Source organism: Lathamus discolor, chromosome Z (assembly GCF_037157495.1).
Source record: "Lathamus discolor isolate bLatDis1 chromosome Z, bLatDis1.hap1, whole genome shotgun sequence".
Lineage (NCBI taxonomy): Eukaryota > Metazoa > Chordata > Aves > Psittaciformes > Psittacidae > Lathamus > Lathamus discolor.
Window position 1 is genome coordinate 13,005,552 of NC_088909.1, and position 25,187 is coordinate 13,030,738.

The 25,187-nt window shown below is 38.2% G+C and overlaps 1 protein-coding gene across 5 annotated transcripts in view; it reads right to left on the minus strand.

The window, feature by feature from the left end:
- TDRD12 (tudor domain containing 12) overlaps positions 1-25,187 on the minus strand; it is a 36,646-nt gene that overhangs the window by 2,912 nt on the left and 8,547 nt on the right. For all 5 annotated transcript variants that reach the window (XM_065663670.1, XM_065663672.1, XM_065663673.1 and 2 more), the window contains 20 exons: positions 23,275-23,473; positions 22,591-22,667; positions 21,158-21,216; positions 20,331-20,391; positions 19,097-19,201; positions 18,535-18,720; positions 17,916-18,069; positions 17,001-17,125; positions 14,821-15,012; positions 13,573-13,701; positions 11,715-11,826; positions 10,750-10,874; positions 10,409-10,629; positions 9,651-9,750; positions 5,677-5,864; positions 5,169-5,379; positions 4,585-4,677; positions 3,953-4,122; positions 2,549-2,688; positions 1,473-1,527 (listed from right to left, as the gene is read on the minus strand). In XM_065663670.1, the coding sequence (XP_065519742.1) occupies positions 1,473-1,527; positions 2,549-2,688; positions 3,953-4,122; positions 4,585-4,677; positions 5,169-5,379; positions 5,677-5,864; positions 9,651-9,750; positions 10,409-10,629; positions 10,750-10,874; positions 11,715-11,826; positions 13,573-13,701; positions 14,821-15,012; positions 17,001-17,125; positions 17,916-18,069; positions 18,535-18,720; positions 19,097-19,201; positions 20,331-20,391; positions 21,158-21,216; positions 22,591-22,667; positions 23,275-23,473 (2,702 nt within the window). The remainder of the gene's footprint in view (positions 1-1,472; positions 1,528-2,548; positions 2,689-3,952; positions 4,123-4,584; positions 4,678-5,168; positions 5,380-5,676; positions 5,865-9,650; positions 9,751-10,408; positions 10,630-10,749; positions 10,875-11,714; positions 11,827-13,572; positions 13,702-14,820; positions 15,013-17,000; positions 17,126-17,915; positions 18,070-18,534; positions 18,721-19,096; positions 19,202-20,330; positions 20,392-21,157; positions 21,217-22,590; positions 22,668-23,274; positions 23,474-25,187) is intronic.

Consider the following 25,187-nt stretch of genomic DNA (forward strand, 5'->3'; position numbering starts at 1 on the left):
TTCCCATTAGGTTACAAGCAGCTAGCTGATTTTCAGCTGAACAGAAGTGACAGAAAAGTACATGACAGGATGTCAGTCAAGCCCGCTACAAAAGCTGTGTGATCTCAGTCTTTGGAGGGGGGAGACACCTAATTAATTTTGATATCTACAGGAATCAAATTTACTGCCCCATTTCAGGATGCTATCATGGTCTGATCTTGAAACAACAAAAGAAAAGGTAACAGTAGCAAGACCAACCTCTGAAAGACAAACCAAACTTTTCAACTGACTACAGACACGAATATACATCTCATCAGTATTTTCAGCTGCTTGTTTTACAGCTGTTATGCCTCAGTCTCCCTCCAAACACTGAAAGGTTTTAACCAGCAAAAGATAAATCCTGTTAACAGACTGTAATATCCGTTCATTAAGGTTACTTCCCTTATCATACCCTCAGTCACATCCAAACCCTCATTTATTTAACTGCTATCTTGTATCTCAATGTGGTATTGCGTAAGGGGTAAGATCTGCAACTGTTCTAGCCAAGCTGCAGGAGATACAACTAAACGCAAATCAATCACCCTACCAAGAACTTTTCCAAAAGGCTAAAATACAAAATATTTCTGACACTTGCACAAGAAAATGTTAGTCACCCATAACTAGCATTAACAGAAGAAACACTGTAAGTCACCAAAGAGAAGCACTGCCTAGTCCCAAAGTGAGAAACTTACACATTTCTCAGGATCCATTGTCAGTTGACTTTGCCCACAAACCACACTTAAGATTTCTCTTGGCATACTCCCAACCATAAATAAACCTAAACTTAGCATTCATTTCTAATGCATGCTGCTCAAATTACTTAACAACAGAAACTGCCCTATCCACAAAGGGTTAAGGATAACGGATCCACTTCCAATCAGAACAAAACAAACAAAGCAGAAAACAAAAAGAAATGGGCCATAATTTTGCGTTGCAGACATTCTCAGAATAAAATCAGGGTTTTTTGGTTTTTTTTTTGTAAGAACAGAATTACATTAAGGGGAGACACAAAACTGATTCATCCCATCAAATACCAATCTGCAGAGACAGAAGCATCTGAGCTGTAATTCAGACACCAAATAGGACAGTCTTTGATTAAAACATAAACCAGACAAGTCCAAATCAGAATTTATACCCATCAACCAAGCTTAAAGAGTGTTGTTTTCATTCCTAGTACTTTGGTGCCCAACCAAAGACTACACAATTTCAACAGATAAAGTTAGCCTTCAGGAGTAAGCTAAAGAGCAATGAAATTACTTAAGGGATTCACAAGATGATGTGTGTGTATGTACATACATGTCTAACAGCAACAGTCAATCTCTCAAGCTTAACACTGAGGTAACAGAATACTTCTACCTATATTATACCTATTTACTCACAAAACAGATTAATTTCTGTAAGGACGACTGTCCTGTTTGGCAGTTCACATTAAAAATCACTCTGAATTTTTGTACCATTGGTGCTGATGCAGTGTAGTGTCTTCTACTTCCTTACTTTGACGTACACCATCTAAAAAGAAATCAGAAAGATATTTTATACTTATCTATACTATAGAAACCAGACACTTCCAGAATACTCCAGTACCACCAGAAACATAGCTTGCTAGCAAGCAAATTACCACTGCAAGACCATATTTGCTATTTATACCGGGTACTTGGTATTTGGAAAGATTTTATGAAGTTACTAATTCAACTGAAAATTTTAACTAAAAAGAGTATTGTGGCTGGTATAATTTAAAAACCCCACCACAACTGCACAGTTTTCCAGGTCAGGTTAAGGTTTTTCCCATTTCAGGACATCACTTACTTGAAATCCAAAACCGATAATTTTAGACACTGACTAACAGTTAGTTTCAGGGTTGGAACAACTAATATTGCTGTTACCATCACAACTTACAACATTGAATTACAGTCACACTACTACACCAGGAAAAATGCTTTCTATGATAAGCACTCCATGATCTGATTTGAATTTTGCCTGCTGCAACATTTTAAAATCACTCAGCTTTGACTGCTCTAAACTCACGCACCAACTGCTGCAAGGTCCCCTTCCTGCAACTGACAAAGCCCTGAGCTTTTAAGCCTCTGACTGAATACCACATCCTTGAGCTTTTTTTTTTTTTTTTCCCTTTAATCTTTTCTTTTTTAGCCATCCGAAGCCTTGGAAAAATTAAAAACAACCTCCCAGAGAACAATGCTCCCAGAGAACCTCATCTTTCAACACATTTCAATGTCCTTAAACCCTATGGCTTCTGACAGCAAAATGCTAACCCTGTCTACAGGAGAGATTTACTACTCACACATTTCATTCAGTTCTTAGTCTCTCAAGGAATAACTGTTTCCCAAATGGCAATACAGCCACATTAGTGAGATTTACTCTTGCAGCATCTCCAAGCTACTAACTACAAGGTATCTGTGGCTTATTCTAAACATTAGCTACATGGCTGCACTTTGTAATACGACATTTAGGTTGACATTTAAGCACCTATCCTTAAAGTTTCAAAATTGCTGGAAATCCTAAAAATGCTTACCACATGAATGAGTCCTGAAAGTAATCTTAGAAGAATTACAGTTTTCTGTAGAGTTTCCTTGTGCCGACATGTTCTGTGGATTGGACATGTTCTCCGCATTGGAGATGTTCTCTGGATCAGCTGTATCCTCCTTTATGCTTCTGAACACAGAAAAATACGTTGTAAAATGAAAATAGTTAACTATGTTTAAGATTTAAAGGATTCCTAATCATAGCTAGAAAGCCTTTTGAAATTAAGTTTTTCATTTTAATACATATAAAAATCCCTGATGAAATGCACTTCTACAAATTATAAATACCACCACAGGGTTGCTGAACTTCAGTATCTTGGAAAGAAGCATTTATACAGAAATCTAAGCTAGGAGAACATTCAAAATTCTGGTAGTACTAGCATTTCCTTTGAAATAAGTCTATTGACCCTCCTGTGTGTGACAGTCCTAGACAGAAAAATTATTCCCTTTCACAAAGGATTCTAGTAGTTTCGCGGGCTTTTGAGTCATATTTCATTCTAATTTTGGAAAAGTAAAGATTTCAGAATACTCAAAGTTCTTAATTTATCATCCACAGACCTATGGCTTCCCGGCTGTACAGCCACTAGTTGGGCTCAAGCAAAATGAAACACTGCAACAGAGTCAATTTACTTGAGAGCTCAGAGATACGCACCACGACCAGCAACAGCACTGGAACTCACTGTCAAAGCATTACTGAGAACACAGGGCCACATTATTTTTGAAACACTGAATCATCTGTTCAAACGAAATCTCCTTCTATCACCTCCAAACACCCAGTGGCATAAGAGAACCGAAACCAGTCTAGTAAGCTATCACCTAATGTTTCAGTTCACATAAATACATACTTTAAAATTAATTCATATTGAAGATTCAGTATTAAATACCTGTGCAGCCATCTTCATTCAGAACTGACACGTCATATTAATTTACCTCCAGAGTAATTAAGGCAAGACTGAAGTAATTTTAGTCCTAAATGAGAAATGCCTTTAATCACTTCACCTTCAGAAAATGCTTATCAGCTTTTCTGAGTAATTTCAACTGAACAATTATTCGAGGCCAGGTAAAATACAACACAGCAAATTCAACTTTTGTGTATTTCTTAAAAATAATTTCTGAATTATATCTGCATCAAATACCAGTTAAGTGTTTTCTAGAATTTATGTTTTTCCTTTCATAATGCGGGATCTTAAGGTCCCTTCCAACCCAATCTATTCTTTGATTGTCTTTTATGCAGCTAAGGAATAATTAAAGGAAAGCAGACATACCATAAACACTAGAGTCTGTGTTCAAATCAAAATCACATTCAGTAATATTAATAATGAAAATACCCAGTTAAATAACACAATTTTTTCCCCTAATAACCTATATGCTGAAAAAAAATTGTAAACACTTACAAAGACTCTAAGTTCTCTGTGTGATCTAATAATTTCACGTGTCCACACAACTTCTGAAGTTGCGTTATATGTTCTGGATTGTCAGTCCCCAGACCTGTAGACAAAATCTCAGACCGAACGTTGTATTCTATGGCTGTTATCTTCAACTCTGACAACCTGGTTACACAAACCTTGAATGACAAAACATACTAAATGGAAACCACAGCTCATAAACAGTGTCTCTCCAAATCTAAGCTTTAAACATACCTCATTTATTTATACTTATAAGCAGCTCATTTGCAAACAGGAACCTCTCCACATTTGTGTTCAAAGTAAAAATCCCTCAATTTGCCTTTGAGCTACCTTTGGTAACAACTCCTCACAGAACCACTTGCTCATAAAATGAAGGATTACCTAGAGTCAGCTGTCCAGGACCATGTCCCAGGTGCTTCTGAGTATCTCTAATGACAGAGATATTACAGTCTGTCTGCAGCCTGTTCCACTGCTCAGACACCATCACAGTAAATTAACCAACACATGAATACCCCACAGAAATTTAAAATAGGCAAAGACAGAAGGAAAGAGAAGAATTGCGGTTTATTCTTAAGGAGTTTAGATACAAATATTTTGTAATGGTACAGTTCTATACCTACCATTTGGTCAACCCAAGCTGTATTTCCCAAGGTATGTACTATTTTTGCTTCATGTGGTTTTCCTTTGATTTTGTGATGTATGTAACTAGTCACCTATGAAAAACAAGTTTTCACTGCATTTGAGAACACGAATGTAATTATATAGTTATTTTAATTATAATGAAACAATCTTCTGAGCTTAACAATGAAAAGGACATTCAATAAATAAAAAGAGTTTTGAGTAAACTAGTGAAATACTCCAACTTTAGCACAGGTTAAAATAGTATTAGCCTTTAAGGAGGGATCTTACTTAATGGAGGAATACTCCAACACAAGTCAATTTACAGAGGCTACTCTTCTGCTGCTACACCCCACAGACTGTTAGACCCCAGAGAAGAAAAACCCATAAACGCCACTTTATTATTTTGTAGGAAAACATACAAGTGACTTACTAGAATTTGTCCCAGTAGAAGATATTTATTTCTAATACTAACAAGCAATGAGATTTGATAACTAAGCTTGCAGTTCATTACTGTTTTCTTGTAGAAAATAATGCACAGAAATTATAGAACAAAGGAAATACCATGCAGAAACATAAATATTACCTCTGGGTTCCATTCAGTTTCGTTATCAATGGGTTTCACTCTACAAACTACAAATTCCACAGCCTGAGGTGGCAGGCACTGAAACCTTGCAGGCAAATGAAGCAGCTGACAGCTCTGAACTTGACTTGTTCTGCCTTCGTCTATATATCTAATTTTGACACCGAAGAACAGATTTTCCTCCTCTTTTGGGTATATCTCTAACACCTGAACCCTTCATACAGTAGGAAAAGGTACACAGAATTATTATTCATCTAACTAGCTGAAAAAAAGTTTTTTAATCTAGTAATTTAGAAAACCATGTTTTCATAGCAAAACATTTAACTATGTGTGCACATGCATGGATAGTCATTCTGCTTTTCATTCAGTAACTTACAAATAGGTTTTTAAAGGTATGAATAGCATCTATTTTTTCCCCCAATTTTGGAGGTGGGCCTACTTTTTTAAAAAAACTAGAAATGGTAAGAGTTTAGAGAAGTGACACAGATAAAAAAAAACCCAACACATTTACCTGTGAAAAAGTCTTTTCTCACACAATCCATACAATGCTAGTGCCTTCACCTTTGTAACAGAAATTCTATTACTCGGGTTCTCAAAATACTCATTAATTTCTTCGGCAAGAATTGTGTATTGGTCCTTTTCCTTATCTACTATTCGACCAAAGTAATTTGTTGCACTTACAACGTGGAGAGGCAGTATCTGAAAATAAAAAAACACCTGAAAGAAGGACTACACGATTTCTTAAAAATTACGTTAAGCTTTCATACTCAAGACCACTTACCTCTCTCCAGCCTGAAGAGGAGAAAAAGATGCTGCTGCATACACCCATTTCAGAAGATTTAGTTGTCAGTGTATTATTCATACTCTTATGAACAATTCTGAATTCAGAATTAAACGAGGAAACAGGGTAAGTCACACCTGCTGCCTTGAGTGCACCACATGTAAGTGCATGTTTCTAGCAATAGTGTCATGAAACCTGTCCTGGTCTCAGGCACTAAAACCAGATACATGTAGGTTGTCATAGGGTTTGAAAACTCACTTCAACAAAAGCTTATTAGGTAGAAATGGACTGACACTAAAGAATCCACCCAGTTCTCCTTATTTTCTGTTCTCATAACCTGTGACTTTTGGGAATGGATTAACACCTAATAACTGCATGACATAAAGGCACACAAATTCTACAGAAGACAGGACAGGAAAAACGCACCCAGCACATCTTAGACCCAAGGGCTAAAACTTTGGAAGGACCAATGTCTACATGCTTTCCCTCAGCAATCATCATCCAACAAGGAGACAAGAGAGAAACTGTACAATACTGCTGTACAGGAAGACACTCCAGTATAGAAGGGACCTAAAAGCCAGGTGACAGGAGCTGGAGATACAAACTATTACTGGCATGTGAAGAACTACCATAACAAAGTCAACCCAGTAACCACAATGGTTTCATGACTGCAAAACTTAAAAAAAAAAAAAAAACAAACAAAAAAACCCCACAACAACAAACCACCAAACCAACAAGGCCCAGTTAGAACACTCTGTATCAGAATGATTTTCAAAAAACACTGACATCTTAGTATAGAATCATAGAATAGTTGGGGTTAGGAAAGGACCTTAAGATCATCTAGTTCAAACCCCCTGCCATGTGTAGGGCACCTCACACTAGACCATGTCTTCCAAGACTCTGTCCAACCTGGCTTTGAACACTGCCAGGGATGAAGCATTTAACAATTCTTTGGGCAACCTGTGCCAGCGCCTCACCACCCTCACAGCAAATAACTTCTTCCTTGTATCTAACCTGAACTTCCCTTGTTTAAAGTTTAAATTTATTACCTCTTGTCCTACCACTACAATCCCTGATGAAGAGTCCCTCTCCAGCATCCTTGGTAGGCCCCCTTCAGATACTGCTCTGAGGTCTCCACTGTCTTCAATTCTGCAGGCTGATTAGCCCCAACTTTCTCAGCCTATCTTCATATGGGAGGTGCTCCAGTCCCCTGATCATCCTTGTGACCCTCCTCTGGACTTGTTCCAACAGTACCATGTCCTTATGCTGAGGACACCAGAATTGCATACAGTATTCCAAGTGGAGTCTCACAAGAACAGAGGTGCAGGATCACTTCCTTCAACCTGCTGGTCACACTCCTAGGGATGCAGCCCAGGACAGTTGGTTTCTGTAATGTGAGCGCACACTGAAGCTGGCTCATGTTAAGTTTCTCATCAGCCAACACCCCTGAGTTCTCCTTAGGGGCTGCTCTGAATCTCTTCTCTGCATAACTTATAGCTGTGCCTGGGATTGCCCTGACTCAGGTGCACGACCTTGCACTTGGCTTGGTTCAACTTTATGAGGTTGGCACTGGCCACCTCTCAAGTGTGTCCAGGTCCCTCTGGATGGCATTCCTTCCCTTCAGTGTATCAACTGAACCACACAGCTTGGAGTCATCAGGAAACCTCCTGAGGGCGCACTCAATTCCACTGTCCATGCTGCTGACAAAGATGTTGAACAGGATGGGTCCTGACGCCGACCCCTGAGGGACACCACTTGTTACCTATCTCTATTTGGACATTGAGCTGTTGACCAGAACTCCCTGCAAGTGGCCGTCCAGCCAAGTCTTTATCCATCAGGTGGTCCATCCATCAAATTGATGTCTCTTCAGTTTAGAGACAAGGATGTTGTGTGGGTCAGTGTCGAATGCTTTGCACAAGACAAAGTAGACAACATCAACTGCTGTGCCTGTATTCACTAGTTCCTTAGCCCCATCACTGAGGGCCACCAAATCGGTCAGGCAGAATTTCCCCTTAGTGAAGCCACGTCGGCTGTCCCCAACCACCTCATTGTTTTTCATGTGCCTTAGCATGCTTTCCAGGAGAATCTGCTCCAAGATTCTGCCAGGCACAGAGGTAAGACTGACTGGTCTGTAGTATCCCAAGTCTCATTTTCCTCTTCTTGAAAATGGGCGTTTTATTTCCCTTTTTCCAGTGGTAACTTGACCCGAGTGCCATGATTTTTCAAATACGGTAGACAGTGGCTCAGCAATTTCATTCACCAGCTCCTTTGGGACCCACAGATCGATTTCATCAGATCCCATGGACTTGTGCACATTCAGGTTCTTCAGATGATCTCTAACCTGATCCTCCCCTACCATGGGCCTAAGGTCTTCATTCTCACAGTTCCTGCATCTGCTTTCCAAGACTACAGCAGAAGTACTTGCTGAGTAGAGTCCGAGTACTTGCTGCTGAAGACTGAGGCAAAGAAGTCATTGAGAACCTCAGCCTTCTCCAGATCCAGGGTAGCCAGTTCTCCCGACAGCTTCCAGAGAGAGCCCAGTTTATCCCTAGTCTGTCTTTTGTTTGCGACAAACCTATAGAAGCCTTTCCTGTTATCTTTCACATCCCTGGCCAGACTCAATTCTAGCTGCACCTTAGCTTTCCTAACCTGGTCCCTAACTTCCTGGACAATGTCCCTGTATTCTTCCCAGGTTGCATGTCCTTGCTTCCACCTTTTATAAGCTCCTTTTTTCCTTCTAAATTTTCACAGCAGCTCCTGCTGTGAAAGCCTCCTGGCTTCCTGACCCATTTACTTCTAGTCAGGGTGCAACACCCCTGAGCTTGGAGCAGGTGATCCTTGAATATCAACCAGCAGACTTGAGCCCCCCTGCCCTCTAGGGCTTTATCCCATGGGACCTTACTGAGCAGGTTTCTCAAAAGGCCAAAGTCTGTTCTCTTGAAGTCAAGGGTAGTGAGCTTGCATGCTCTTCTCACTGTCCTGAGGATCTTGACCTCCACTATCTTATGACTGCTGTAGCCAAGGCTGCCCTGGAGTGTCACATTCCCCACCAGCCTTCCCCAACAGCCTTCCCCTGTTGGTGAGCATGAGGTTGAGCATGGCACCTCTTCTTGTTGGCTCCTCTACTACTTGCAAGAGTAGGCAAAAGCTGTTCACTTACCTTCTAGATGAAGCAGTTAACCCAGTTTGCAGTATCCCATTTTCTGTGGATACTGCAAATGAAAATGCTAATTTCAAATGACAAGGCCAGCATATGCTCGTTTTTCAGCAAGTCTGCATGAACAGATGAGCCAAGAAAAAATTCCTAGGTTCCAACAAAACACACATCATCTTCCATTTCTCCTCACTCCAAAAGATAAATTTCTTTTCCTCTACCATAAACATAATAGAAATTCACAGGAATGTTAACCTGTGTTAATTCTGATATAGGATCTCAATTTATAGAGGGAAGGATAAAAAAGAACATAAGCCCTCTTCCCACAGAATGGGAATCCTCAGTGCAGAAGAAAACCTGAGGTAAAGTAAGAAGTCTGGTATGCTTATTTATGCGAGGAGAAACAGAAAAAGGCTCAATTATAACAAATATTCAAAATGTGTAGTATACATACTACAGCAATATTAATGTAATACAAAAGGTCATATGTTAAGTAGCTACTTAAGATACGTCTTTGTGGTACCTAAAACTAAGAAAAATAATAACTTACTGTCACACATCCAGGTGCCTGTAGAATTTTATCAGGTATATTCTGGGGTATATCCATTTGCATATTAATTTTATGGCGATCTGGACAAGCTGTTCTATTCCTACATATTAGAAACAGGGGTTTAGAAGAAAACCTTTTTTTTTTTATCTCTTCAGTTTTAAAGTATTTTGATGTGATTTACAATGGCTTAAAACACAAAGTTAATCAGTCCTCAGTATTCAATTTCTGTCTCAAATAGCAGCCATAACTCTGGGGATTAAACAGAAATAGCCAAAAAGCTCTTGGTGGATAAGTCTACATAACAAAAAACACCAGAAAACTTATTTCAGAATAAAGTAAACACTAACATTGAATTTTTTGTTACTTGCAACAACAGCTATCTATGCTAGAAGTCGTGCTGGAGAACACACTAGCTTCTTCCTTCTGGCACTACTTACAATCCAGTTACAACTCGGAGAAGTCATTATCTGCCTACCCACTCCTGAAGGGCCAGAAGACAATGGGAGAGAGTAAAGCACAAAACTTGTACAATTATTGTTAAAATACCAACCAAAACAACAGTTAAAGCTCCCTCAAGTACATTTAGGCAGGTGCCCGAGAAGTGAAACAGATGCAACAGAAAATAGTAAACAAAACCTGGTCTGAATAAAAATATCCAACAGGAAAATTCGACAAGGCAATAGAAGCAGTCATCACCCAGGGCGTACTATGCCTTTCTGCACTGGTATGGGTTTCAAGAAAACTGTGTATTTTCTTACTTGCAAATCCCAAATGTTTTAAGATAGGTACACAGCGGCCTTGAAAATTTCTTATCTTCTTCAGCTTCTAGCATCTTGGCATTAAAATCATGCAGTTCTGGTGGAATTTCAGCTTCTGCGTGCTGCAAAAAGCGCAGGATCTCAAGTGCATGATAGTCACTGTTTTCTGTGAGCAAAATGACTGACCTTGCCTTTGTATGTTCCTGATCTACAGAAGAATCCTAAAAAAAAAAACCAAAAAAAAAAACCAAAACCAAAACCCCACCACATTTTTAAAAAGCTTTTATGTATCCATCACTTAAAAACCAGATGTATTCTTCACCTATTAAAGATTTACTCACATTAGAGAAGTTGTCAGACATGCTGTGTAGACGCTGACTAAAGATTCTTGGAGAAGGAAAACTGAAATGTATCACACATGTTGCATCTGTAATTCCCAAAGACTTCATGCAGTCATCTGTTGAGACTAAGCAGATATTTTATACACATAAGTAAGGTAACTGCAGTACTTAAAGCACCTGAAGTATTACATTACATTAACAGTGGCCATTCCCCTCTCCCCATGCACTGACTTAAAAGATCTTTTCCCAATACACTTACATAAAACATTGTACTTCCTCAGTCAATAAATTTCGTAAGTGTATGACAGATACAATTTTGTCTCTAATAATCCAGTATAATTCTGTATCTTGTATCAATATCACAGAATAAACAACTGCCCACAGCCAAGTACTTCATGAGAGTAAGACACCTGCTAACACCTTTATATGAACCTGCAAAGCAGAAGTAAGTCAATCTTCTTGCTTTTGATGCATAACAAGACAAAAATTAAGTTTGAAATTGGGTAAGAATTTTTGCTACTGTAAACAACCTGAAAAATACAAAATACAATTCCACCAGAACATACGGGAAATTATTACAGTAAGTCTTTAGAGTCGCTAAATGATTTCCAATGGAAATATCCTCTGTAGTACGAGAAAATTGTGAAATCATGGGAATTCTTTGAAAGTACTAGTAGTGCTGTTAGCTAATGCTTAAAACCCTCGCCCTTTACATTCCCTCTAATAAATAAAGGTTTTTGCTCCAAGCAGTTAACCCTGTGACGCAGAAACAACAAAAAGAAAATAAAAAAAAAGGAAAAGAAGACTAGCTGTATCAGCTGTAGCACTAATAAGCAGAGGGGTAACTAGAAATAATTCACAGGGAACTGACCCTGTGGAGGTGATGAAATAACCTAGTGTAAGTACTTAGTGCAGAATCATGAGGGACCATGAAGACATAATCACAACTAGACAAAAACACTCACCCAGCAGAACAGGACTGCCAGAATTACACCTTTTTGTCCACTGCTCTAAGATGTACTTGGAATTGCTCTCTTTATGTATTTTCAAGGAGAATATTGAGTTGCTCTTCAGTGCCTGGATGACAAAGTAAAAAGGTACACATTCTTCCAGTACAGCAATAACTGCTCTAAAACTCTAATAAACAGTATATCTTATTAGTATCTAGCATATCTTAGCTACTGTAAAAAAAAAAAAAAGACATGTAAAAGAGTGAAATGTAGGTTGCTAATATGAAAAGAAAATTTCAAGATGATGGAGATTTATATTAATTTCCTGTATAAACTAAAAACTCAGGTTTCTATGGGTTAATATATTAAACATAAGCTTTTCCCGCCATTAAGGTGTCCTCTCTAAGCAGATTCTAACAATATGCAGGCTCATGTTTCAGTCTCTCAGAAAAAGCACTGAAAGCCCCTCACTGATCTACCTACACTTTGCATGAATGTAGTATTCTCAAAGGCTTTATGTATTTCTCAAGTTCAATGTTTACACATTAATCACTACAAAATCCTTCATTATTTGATAAACAGGTATGTCTAATGAACTAAACAAAATATTTTTGTAGATTATTTAAGATATTTGAAAGGATTACTATCAACAGCTTCTATGCTTATTTAGCATCAGCAAGCACTCTCTCTTTATGCGGTGGTGGGGTTGGTTTTGATATGCTTGAAGAAATTAACCTCCAAATATTCAAGGAAAACATGTCAAAGTTGTGAGACAGACCAGATTTGCTTCCATTAACTATATTCAAAGATTAAACATTCCAAACACATCAACATTTACATAAGAATAATTCTTTAAATATCACAGGATCTACTGCAGCTTCTGGAAGGGAATACATTCCATGTTTTAGGACTGACATGTCTTCTTATGACATCTAAACAGTCCATATCCTTTTGCTATCCCATCCCTGAACTACAGTTGAAGATTTTAAGTCAAAATACCCTCATAGCTTGCTGCCTTTAGCAATATCATCCCCATTATCAGCATCACCCTGTTCAGGCTTAACAGAACTGCTTCCCAGTCAAATCAGATTGCACTCCTCTTACTTTGCACTATTAGAGAACTAGTAAAGAGACAGTGCAGAAAGACTGTTTTTTACTGCTATGTTGTTACATGTTTCCATTGCTATAATGTCTGAGGAAAGAACACTTGCAGAAGGAGTCTTAATCTCCATCCCTGAAATGCTGAGTATACAATTCCACAAAAAAGGTGTAAAAATTGAGCATATTCTATTGCAGGTAACTTTGTGGCAGTTTTATACCAGCTTTTAAGAAAACACATGTTAAATGTGCTATCTTCCCCCCAACACCCTACAACTTGAAGCTTAACTGAATTCTGGTGGAACTTTCAGAGGATGACAGAAAATGTTTTGGGTTTTTTTTTTTTTTTTTTTTTTTCAAATCAGAGAAAGTTGACTACAATTTCAACTACTCTAGAGGAGAAAGCAACAGAGCAGAACTTCTTAATATGGTGGCTTAAGTTTTCCCATACCACTCCTGGGAAGAGTATATAAAATTAAGAAAACTGTCAGAACTTCCAGTTGAAAAAAAGACTGTACAGTCAACTCAAAGGTCCAATCTGACAGGCAGTACATAGTGAAGAAGTGAATAATGAAGCATTCTCTACCAGACATTAATGTCTGTCAGGCTTTCTTCTGCTTGGCAGAAGGGCAGCTTTCGAGGTTATTTTTAGCAGAAATAATTAACTTCCAAATTCACATTCTTCCTTTATTCTCAGAAGACAAGGCATTTTAGTTTGTTACACCTTGGCAATTAAAAAAGACCCGAACACTTTACTACTTAAATGCTTTCTTACCTCATGAATCACATCTGCTTCATTTACTGAATTAGTGAATACCAGCACCTTCTGAGGATTACTGTGGGTAAAATCCAGTATTTTAAGTAACACAGAAATTCTCTCACTGTTCACACAAGGTTGCACAACCTAAAAATAGATACAAAAGAGAGGGCTGATAATGTAATCTATATATATTTTACCAATTCTTCCTTTTAATAAGCACTAAGCATTGCTACACTCTACCAAAGCTAATCTAGTAAATGCTAGCTGCAGTAAGTGGTATATCTTGTCTTTAATATTCAATTCTCCTAGACATATGTATAATTAAAATTCATCACATAATCAAAATCCCCCAGTAAGGTTTTTATTAATTTCATTTTAGGTGAATTACAAATCTAAATTTGGCATTTTCAAGTGCCACTAAAAAATCCTCACACCCTCTTGCACACAGAATAGCATTCTGTACCACCAGAAATACTCTTAATAATTGAAAAGCACCAAAACACTGACATTTTCAGTCTTGTCAAACCATTATTTAGACTTCTCACAAAAAGTGCTGTTTTTTCAACTTCATGATATGCTCAGAATACTTAGTCTTAGGGATTCCCCAACATTCTCAATCCCTAAATTATTACATTTTGAGATACGTAATATGATGTATTCTCAAAATTACTACATTTTGAGAATAATTCAGATCACAGTTACAGTATTTTGTATTACTCTTAAGGGCTACACCACACTGACTGGAAATTAAACGAGAAGACACCTAAGAATATATAATAGCTTTCTGGAAATTTTAGGTCAAGTTAAGTTCTGTATTGTGTTGCACACAGCAGTAGAACACGTATTTTATGAGCTGTCTTGGGATAACTTACCTTGTAGTTCTGCCGCTGCCTGATTAACCATTACAAAATTAACAACTGTAAAAACACTCAGTAAAATTCTGGTCACGAACTATACCATTTGCAAATACTTCACAAAAAATTCAGACTCACTTGCATAAACAATGAATTTCTTGAGGGAATATCTTCACATTAGTCCTACAAAGGAAGGCAAAACACATTCAACTTTTCCAGTGACTAACCTGCAGAGGTCTTCCAAGAGTCACTTCAGTTCGTATGTGGAAGGTGCACCTGAACAGTCCGAGTTAGTTTATTTTAAGTGGGTAGTGCTGCAATCCTATCAGCAACCACCTATACTGACCCTGATCAGTACAAACAGCAAAACATCTTAGTAAACAAAGTGACATCATACCCAGATTTTTACCTGTTGCACATTTCCATAGATGGAAGCTTCTTCCATAGCTGTTATCACAACATAAGGATCATTCATGAACTCCTTTATCAAATGTGCTATGTGTTTATTCCAACAAGTTCCAACAGCAATGATCTGATGAGGTGAATACTCCCACTCTTCACTAACAGTGGCTTTCTTGTAACAACGTAATATGGTAAAAACCTGTAAAGAAAAGTTTCTTTTCTAGTCTCTTATTCTATTCCAGACAGTATGTAACAAGAAGAAGTAAACTTTTAGCACGTTGCTTTTCCGAGTCTCAAAACCACCACAAGAGCAAAACACGCATTTTACATCCCAAACCAAAGTGTTTGGTTTGTGCACTTGTATGTGTCCTATTATTTGAACAACTTCTAAAGCAAGAACAAAGGAACAGAACAGCATGGAGGAACAGCATACACACACAGAGAGGATTTTGTCCAGAGAAGAAAATCTCAGGAAAATAATCTTTAGAAATCTGAAAAATACTATGCCCAGGCAAATGTAGAACCAAGAAGTCAGAGGCAGTCAGCAAAAACTAGGAAGCAAACAGAAGACAAGCAAACTCACCAGTGCAATCACCCCTCCCTCCAAGGGGGAGTTGTCATAAAATCATTTATAAAAAAAGTGGGGTGGGGTGAAGAGGTGGGGGGAATCACTAAGAATGAATATATTCTTGATGACATTATCTGACTTGAGTGACAAGCAGTCCAGTTGTGGAAGAGCATCAGGATTTCTGGCAAAGCACTACCATACTAGGATACTAAGAAACATTCAAGCGGTCTGCCACAATTATAAGAGCTCTCTCCCAAACTGGCACTGTTGAGAGTAGGATTGTTTTTAACAGTATGACATTTCTGCAACACAATGCTTTAGAAGAGCCACAACAACCCCAACATTATCAAACTATCACTTCCCTCTGAAGGAGCACCTCTTCTTTCTTCTAGTCAAGACTGATGCATTTGAGAAGCTGAGAAGATCCTACAAAAATGGCAGACAGCACGCACAGTATTTTACAAACTACCTGCACACCGCCTCCAGAAGCAGGGGAACACAACGTAATGACCAGCCTAACCAGAGAAAAGGAATGCCCCAGTGGATAAGGATGACATTTAATCTAATTTATGACTTGCTTTGGTGCTACAAGGGCACACTTAACAGCTCCACACATAGCAAATTGGGCAATCTCTATTAAGATGTTTCTACAGCTTTTCGCAGTTAGAAACACAGTCCTTTAATCTTATCAACTTTTAAACAGCTAATATAAGTTAATGATTAAAAAAAAAACAAACAAAAAAACCCCCAAAAACCTATGACAGTGAATATAAAAGATGGGTAAGCCTTTTTTGCACACTGATGTAATATGCTGCAATACTAACAGAAAGCATCTGTCCTACAAAGCCTAAAAGCAGCAATAAAAAAAAAAAAAACTTATTCAAGTTTGAGACAATTCCATAAGTCAACAGTTTGAAACTGATACAATATATACACCCTTGTCAAGATGAAACTTAATGCTGCTGTTCTTCCAAGATTCTCAGAGTTGGGATCAGCTTCTGCTTTCGACTGCACTGACATTAAGGCCCAAGGAAAGATTTTGTGATTGTTTCCAAGATTATTTGATCCCTTGATTATTTGACTCACTTCTGCCTTTCATTCTGCAGAGACTGAGAAACTTACCAATAAAGATGGTTCCTGAACTGAAACTCTTCAAACAGCACTGATAAGAAAAAAGTTTCTTACACATAGATGATAGAAGTCTTTAAAGCAGATTTAAGATCCCTACATCCAAACTACTGCTACCAAATTGAAAAAAGAAAGCAAGTCCTTGGGAAACCATCCACAGCAAATGAAGACAGAACAATGGAGCAGCAGTGCAGAACAGGAAAAAACAGAGCTAAGTTTAAAAAAAAACAAATCAAAAACCCAACCAAATACATCAAAAAAAGGACAAGTATAGCAGGCAAAGACAGATATAACAAATGACATCTCCACCTTCCCCGCGCTTCTTTCTGTCAGAAGTATACAGATATGATTTCTTTAAATTCCATTTTTTACCTCAACCCTACCACAGGGGGTGAGGAAGACTGTTTTTTTCCCCCAGTATGTGCCACTGTTTTCACAACTTGTGCACAACTGAAACAACATTTTACCAGCAGACTGTATCAGCCATTTACCTGTTCAGCAGCATCAGAGAACAGCACCTCCATCTCATCAAGAACAAGATGGCAAAGTCGACAAAACAAATTGTGATGTTCAAACAGTCTCAGGAAGCTATACGGTGTAGTCACGATTACTTCACCTAAAAGTAGGAAGAAAAGACTGTTAACAGTAACTTACAACTTGAGAGAATATCAGTAAGATACTATAGGACCTGGTAGTTTTATTAATAAGGCCACATTTGCGTTTCAAGAGGCACCACAAGTTGGGAGGGTTGCAGGGTTTTTTTTGGGTCCTGTTGTTTTTTGGGGGGCGTTTGTATGTTTGTATTTATTTATTCGCTTATTTAATATGGAGAACACTGAACTCCATTCTACAACTTCTGGTCAACAGTCACTTTTAGTTTGCTTGCATTTTTCTACCCCTGCATGTATTCGAGACCTGAGTGGGTAATAAGAGTTTCTGAAACAGTGAACTCCATTTCAAATCCTGAACACAGGACCATACAGACTGTGAAGAGAATTAACTCCACCCCTGACAGATACAGTACCTCTGACCAGCAATAGATGCTCATAAATCAATAAAGCTGTTATAAATCTGGTTCTAAGTCAAGTCAGTCCACAATTAATCCTTATGCAGCATGATCTTCAGCAAAACCATACCACTAATTTGGTTCAAGACTAACTGTTGTAACTCAAAACTAAGCAATAAGATGCTGAACATACAGATATTCAAATAGCTTTAATACCATGTAATGCTAAATAGCACTACTAACACTCCATGTATCACTGCAGAATTATACCATTAAAGAAACAGAATTACCACTTTATAGAACAAGAAACTGAAGTATAAATTGCTTCTTTCACAATTGTGTGCAATTAAAGCAGCCCACATTGTTTTTCAAGCATAATTAAGATAGAAAGTATTCTTACAGCCTTGTATTTTCACACTGCTAGCTGCTGCTTTGTTCTGCCCAAGTATTATCAACATCGGATGAAACTGTCTGGAGCATCTCTCGTATGTTTTCAGCAGCTCAAAAACAAGTTGTGCCTTCTTCCATCCAGGACATAAAATAAGTGCTAGTGGCTATATACATACATACATATAAAATCTTACAGCATAGTATCAGACAAGAGTTCAGAGTCTGGCTATTTCCAGAGGTCCCTAAGAACCTCAGTAATTCTGTTTCTGTGATCTAATACAAGTTAGAAAAATAAATCACAATATTTAGAACAGCCAATACAATTTTTCGTTTAATTACTGCATACTATCCCCTTAAAAGCAAGGCTTCATTAAGTATCAAAGTGATGTAACATTAACAACTTGTTAGGTATTACTTGATAAATAAGTTTTAGACTCCCACATTCATGCGGTCCATCTGTGTAACGCTCTAAGCAAAAGGTTTACTTAAACTGGCAAGCATCACGAAATTACAGAGATCACCCAGTAAGTTCCCATTAAATGTATACATTCTGAACATGCACAACCTTTCAGATCATTATTCTACATCTGCACATCAGAAAACCTGTTACTACTCCAAAATATACATACTCCACTCTTGTTTGTAAAGGCTTTGTAGCAACCTTCCAACTGCAGTAAAGTAAGTAGTGGTGGAATATATATGAAAGGATCATTTCCCTGATATGAGACAGCAACTACATCACATCCTCGAGCTACAGAAGGCCAACAGTAAGATTCTGTGAAGTTGGGGCCTAAAAATTTTTTTAGAGTAAGTTCCTATAGAAAGAGAAAAATAAGAGTTCCACATGAAAACAGCGAACTTAAAACACCAACAAAAAACAACATTTACAATTTAAAAGCTTTTGACCCACATGATGAAAGTCCTTAACGTGCAATATGAAAACAGTTATTCTGGGTTGAATTAATTATATTGAAATTTGAATCTCATGACTTGTGCCAGTGGCTGATATACCAGAAGAATGTACATACAATTCTTACAGCATCTCTCTGACGCTTCAGTTATCCAACCCCAAGAACTTCCTAGACACTCCTCTATCAAAATTAGGTATTACTGTAATAACCAGTTATCTGAAGTTGTGATGTGATACTAGACTTAAAAGAGATTCAATCTAATATATTACATTAGCAGTACCTTTTTGAGCTCATGAAAGAGTGGTGCTGTTTCCAGACTTGATGATGGCTCAATTTTGTTACTAAGAAAGATAAAGTTTCTTTCTTCACTAAGATTTTTAGAACTCTGGAACCATAACAGATGACAAAGGCCATACTTAATGAAAGTGTTTTAGCTTACATATGACTCAAAAAGCAATTGTTGTATTTAAAAAATGGTATTTTGATGAAAAATAGTAAAACAAATTGTAAATACATTTAAATGACTCTTACCTATAGCCAAGTTACACAGACCGGTGGTGAGACAAATACTCATTATTAGTTATTTCTTATAGATTTATCAAGACTGTCTCAGCACAACTGTCTTAAACCACTTAAGAGAATGCACTAGATACTCTGTGTACAACTAGCAGTCAGCTATAACAAAATTAAAATACAACTAAAAACCAATGACTAGTAAAATTTGCTGTAGTGAGCTGCCCTTGCCTGACAGCCAAGGACCCACACAGCCACTTGCTCTCTCATTCTCCCCTTTCAGAGGGATGGGGGAGAAAAATGGTAAGAGTGAGCAAGAAGATTCATGGGTCAAAACAGAGACAGGATTGTTACTTAATTACTGATATATGCAAATCAGACTCAACCTTAGGTTAACTTCATCTGTTGCCAATTAATACCCAAGTACTGATTTGGCTACTGGAAAACAAACCCAAAGAAACAAACATTTACAGATTTCAGGAAAACACCTTTCCTCCCCTACTGTCAGGCTTTTCTTTTCATCAGTGCAGGTTACAGTCAGTCCCACCACTGCGGCAATGAGCACTGCAAGGCTGGGACTACAGTCATAACATGGCAGTTTCTCCCTGTTGCTCCTTCCCTCTCACTTCTTTCCTCCACTCCAGCATGGGTCCTCCACAGACTGCAGTCCCTTCAGGTACACCTACTCCAGCACAGAGCTTCTTCCACCCCTCTGACCTTGGCACTGTCTCTGCTTCCCACTTTTTTTTGTTCCCTCCTTTTTATTTTTTGCCCTTAAACATGTTTTCACAGAGGTACCATCAACTTTGCTGCTTGGCTCAGCTTTGGCCTACAGTGGGTCCTGTCACTGATTCAGCTGATATTAGCCCCTTACCTCCTTCCACAAAGACCACACAAAGACCATCCCTGCAGCCCCAACACTACCACAACCTTCCACAAACACACAACACATTTCCACAAGAGAAGGTAAATGAAAATTTAAATTGAAGTCCTTGAAATACCTGTTGGTCCTCTTCAACTATGAGTGCCTTCAGAAGATCAGCATTTAAGCACTGCTGAAGCCTGAGAAAACCATGCAAATACCAAATCCAACATAAATGCAACAGTAGAAATTATAACTATCACAGATATTTCTAAAATGTCATAAAGCAATTAACTCAAAATATTTTTGATGTTGTAGTTTCAAGAAGGAAAACCCTTGAACATAAAAGAAGAAATCAGATAGTACCATTTTTGAAACAGAATTCAGTATTAGCTTTCAGGTATCTGAAAATAATCCTACAATTTTTTTTTTTTTAATTTTTTTTTAACCCGAAGACAACTGGAGGATCCATCAACTTTAAAAGAGAATTAGACTGCACTGTAAAATAGCTTCTTAAAGTTCAAAAAAGAAGACACTATAGCTTTGTATCAGTTACAAACTGCATTAAAAGAAACAGGGTTTGGGTTCATTACATATTCATCAACTGCTATGCAGCACAGAGAAAGCTTTGCACAAATCAATTTGTAGTCGTATTCCATTGAGAACTTTATAAATCACACTAAGAATAAAACAATTTAAGACATTTAGTTTGCAGAAAAATACTTCCCCATCACATCCTTGTTATCAAAGCTGTTGTTTAAAAAGAACTGCTATTTTTACTGTAGTCTGGATAAAGTACCAGCAGCTTCAAATTTCCTTTGTCCCTAAAAGCATCTAAGAAGATGTGTACACATCTTCTCTTACCCTCCACCCTTTTAGCTGGCTGAGAATAAATTGGAAACATATGACAGCTCTTAAGCCTTTGATTACATAACCCCTTAAAATACTGAACACACTGCACCATACTTGTCTGTGTGGACTTCTGTTTTTTCCTTGAAAGGCAAATCTGGAACTGCTTTGACAATCTACCAAGAAAAGGCAAACACTTTTTAGTACAAAAAAAACTGTTCAAAAGCAACATTTTAGAATTTTTTTTCTTTATTGAGTTGAATGTGGTTTTCTTACCCAACTCTAGGATTCTCCAAATATTTTGGAGAATTTTTGTACAAATTTTGTCTGAATAAGGCAAGATATTTTATGAAACAAACTTCAGAAAGCCGTCTATCTTGTTACAGGACAGTATTTTCTTAACTAAGAATCAAACAGGTTACCCAGTCCATACTTACAAAAGCAAGGCACATGAACTTAAACTGAACAACACTACAAATCCTCAAGGGAGTAACCAATAACAGATACAGGATTCACAGTTACCCTGAAAACGTCTGGTTCTGAACAGGGGATTTTTTAGTATTAATCATTAGTTACCAGTGATCAATGGACAAGATGTGACTTGGTCAAACACCTGCATCACTCAAGCAGCTGGTAAAGGTACCCTGGCTGACTGTTTGCAGGAGGTTATAAAAGTAATCCTGCTGTGCTTCCCTAAGAATCTATACCACTACTTTCCTCATTCTTACAAAAATATTTTAGTAAGGTATACAGTTTAAGTTCAGAAGTTGTTGTCATCCTTCAATTCTCAGCAGAGCTAAAAAAATAACTTCTGCAAAACTTTTCCCGCCCACCTGACAGAAGTAGTAGCTCTGTTGCCGTAATAAAGCAAACTCCTCCTTTTAAAGCACCTAGAAGAGGATGACATGGAATAGCACACAGGCTCTTTAGAAGGCCTGTGATGGCATACACTCAATAGTGATTATGTGCCTACAATCTATCAGCTAATTTTCCTTTCCCCCATGGACATTATAGTACCTCCAGTAGTGCATACAGGTACACGATGTAACACTCAAAAATGAGTGCTGACCTTTTGAAAGCGTTTAAGAACAGCAAACAAAAAGAGAAAATAGCAAGAAACTAGATTAGACATTTAAACTATTACATGAGTCAAAAAAACAAGACTCCAAAGAATGTTTACCATGGTACAGCATAAGGACTGTTTTGTTTTCAGGGAATCACTGAAGTTTTCATTTTTATATATTCAGAAAACTGTGTAATGTAGACAACTATCACCTTCAGAAAACTATAGCTAAGGAGTGCAAAAGGAAGCACAAAATTTTCAAGGACTGTAGTACACTGTTTTAAGTTACTGCAATTAAAAAAAAAAAAAAACCCAAATCAAAGAACTGTAGTACAATATTCTTTTTTACCAATACCAAGAATTAGACCAGTCCCTCAGATCTAAGTTACACAGAATAACAAACTAGGTGACTACAGGATTCCTAACCCATCCTATGTGTTTAATTTAGTTCATCTTTTGACAGTTAAATACAAAATACAGTACTTACTGGCACAGTATTTAAATCTGGATCTGCGCTTAACCTTTGGTGTATGTCTTCAAGGGAGGAACTGGAAACAGCAAGATCTAGTAAAAGTGAAAAATGCAGATACGCATTTCTGATTATCTGAACAGCCACCTTTTTTATTTACAGTGAGTTAAAACTGACTTGTTTGTATCATTTCCCACTGGCGAAAGAACCACCAAAAAACAGTTATCTTCACGTAAAGATAACTGTGCAGATGAACTGAGTAGACATGAAACTGGAAGGTGAAAAGTTGCATACTTGTAAAAAGACAGACTTGAATCACTGCAGGACAACTCACGGTAAACACTCATGTTAGACGCAACTCTGCTTAAATAAATCTACCAAACTCAAAAAAACGCAGTAATGCATCACTGATCCATGCCACAAGTAATTACAGGAATATCCACTGCTATTAAGCGTATTAACTAATGCCAGCGTAACTCAACCTTGGCCTTCCTTTGACTCAGAGTACAAAAAGCTTTACAGTATTCTTGCATCTGATATGATCATCTCTGCAAATTATGATATATAAGCCTGTTTGTCAGCATACCATTGGATCCAGTTGATCGATTCAAACCAAGACAGTAGGTCCATGTTCAATATATGCAATTAAAGACACATGATGCATTGCTTGTTTGATTGTTTCCCCACACAAATGGTTCCCACCTGTTCCAAGATTTGCTGGTATCTCCTTCTGAAACAGCACTGGCCTGAAAGCAAGTGTAGGACTAACAATTTTCACTGGAAGACTCTCAGCATTTAATGAGGTTTGATTCTCCTGATAATCCGCAGAACTCCCTGTATTCTCTTCAGCTTCCTCAAAACGAGCAAAGTTCTTCGAGACGAGATCATCATTAACACATACCTAAAAAACCCAAGATATTTACTGATCAGCATCAACAAACAACAACCTACTAGCTTAAAATTTATGTGAAGCTGTAAACAACAGTAGTAAGACATAAGCAGTACCAGTAAATGTTTTCTGAAGAACTGCCCTGGGTTCAGCAGTAGCAGTCATTTTTCTCCTTCTTAGTAGATGGTGCAGTGCAATGGTTTTGACTTTCAGCCTGGGAACAACGCTGATGACACTGATGGTTTTAGTTGTTGCTAAGTAATGCTTACTCTGACCAAGGACTTTTTTGAGTCTCAGCTCTGCCAGGGAGGAGGGGAAGACAGGAGGAAGCAGAGACAGGACACCTGACCCAAAGTAGCCCAAAAGCTATTCCATATCACAGCACGTCATGCCCAGTATAGAAACTGGGGGCAGTTACCCAGAAGGGCCAGATCACTGCTTGGGTCAGGCTGGGTATCGGTTGGTGGGTGGTTAGCAGTTGTATTCTCTTGTTATTTCCCTTATCATTATTATTATTGGTGTTAGCAGTAATGGTTTTGTGTTATACCTTAGTTACTGGACTGTTCTTATCTCAAACAATGGGAGTTATATTGATTCTCCTCCCCACCACTCCAGGTGCTGCGGAGGAAGAAGAGGGAGGAGTGAGAGAGCAGCTGCATGGTTCTGAGTTACCAGCTGGGCTTAAACCACAACAGTTCTTTGTGGCACCCAACGTGGGGCATGAAGGGTTGAATTAACGACAGAGCTGACCAGAGGGTGTCTAACTGTACTTGTGATAGGCATTCACTATTTTGGATTAATAATCACTTGTTACAATGCTGACTTATTGGCTCTCAAGAGTTGTTGTGCTTGATCTCAGAGTTTTAGCATGTTGTACCTTAGTTACAGCCAGTATTTCTGTTTTAGTGTTTATCGGCATGGGGGCCTGGGCTAAGGTTCTTGGTTTGCTGTACTACATGGTAATGACTTGCAATACAATAGACCCATTGATCATGAAACTGGTCTGTCCTGCGTTCCTAGTGTGGTCATCATCTCTATACTATGGGATGCATATAATGGATGTTAATTTTTAACAATTACACATCTTTCTTTTTCCTTCCCTCAGGGGGTCAACCTATGGAAGAGATATGCCCTCACACCCTCTGTTCCCCCACAAGGCTATTTGTAGTAGGAGTTGATTCTGGAAAAGTTAAAGATCTTGAATATCCTTTCAATGCCCTTGAAAACATGCTGCTCATTTCACTGGGAACCAGCTTTTTGCTGCATATGCTTTCTATTTTTCACCTACAGCGTGACCACCTTGATCTTGCGATCTTGTGAACACGTGATCTTGTCCAATCTCAGAATTTAAGCAGGGTATGGCTCAGGTCTTGTCTAGGGTTAAACGACTATTTAAGAATACTACCAAGAGCTCTTTCCCAAGACTGGACATTCATGAGTGGCAGGATGTGTGGGATTGTATGGGCAAGCACTTACACCAGTGGGCACATGCAGAGCTTTGGAAGCAATGGAGACAGAAGGCAGCTGTATGGAGTCCCCTACGACAAGCTGCAGAAACTGCTGAAGGAGAGGGTGAATCAAATCAGTTTGCAGAGGTGAAAGTCATTCAGCTGGCCTTGGACACTGCTGAATGAGGGAAGTGGCCAGTACTTTATCTCTGTACTGACTCATGGATGGTGGCAAATGCCCTGTGGTGGTGGTTGCAGCAATGGAAGCAGAGCAACTG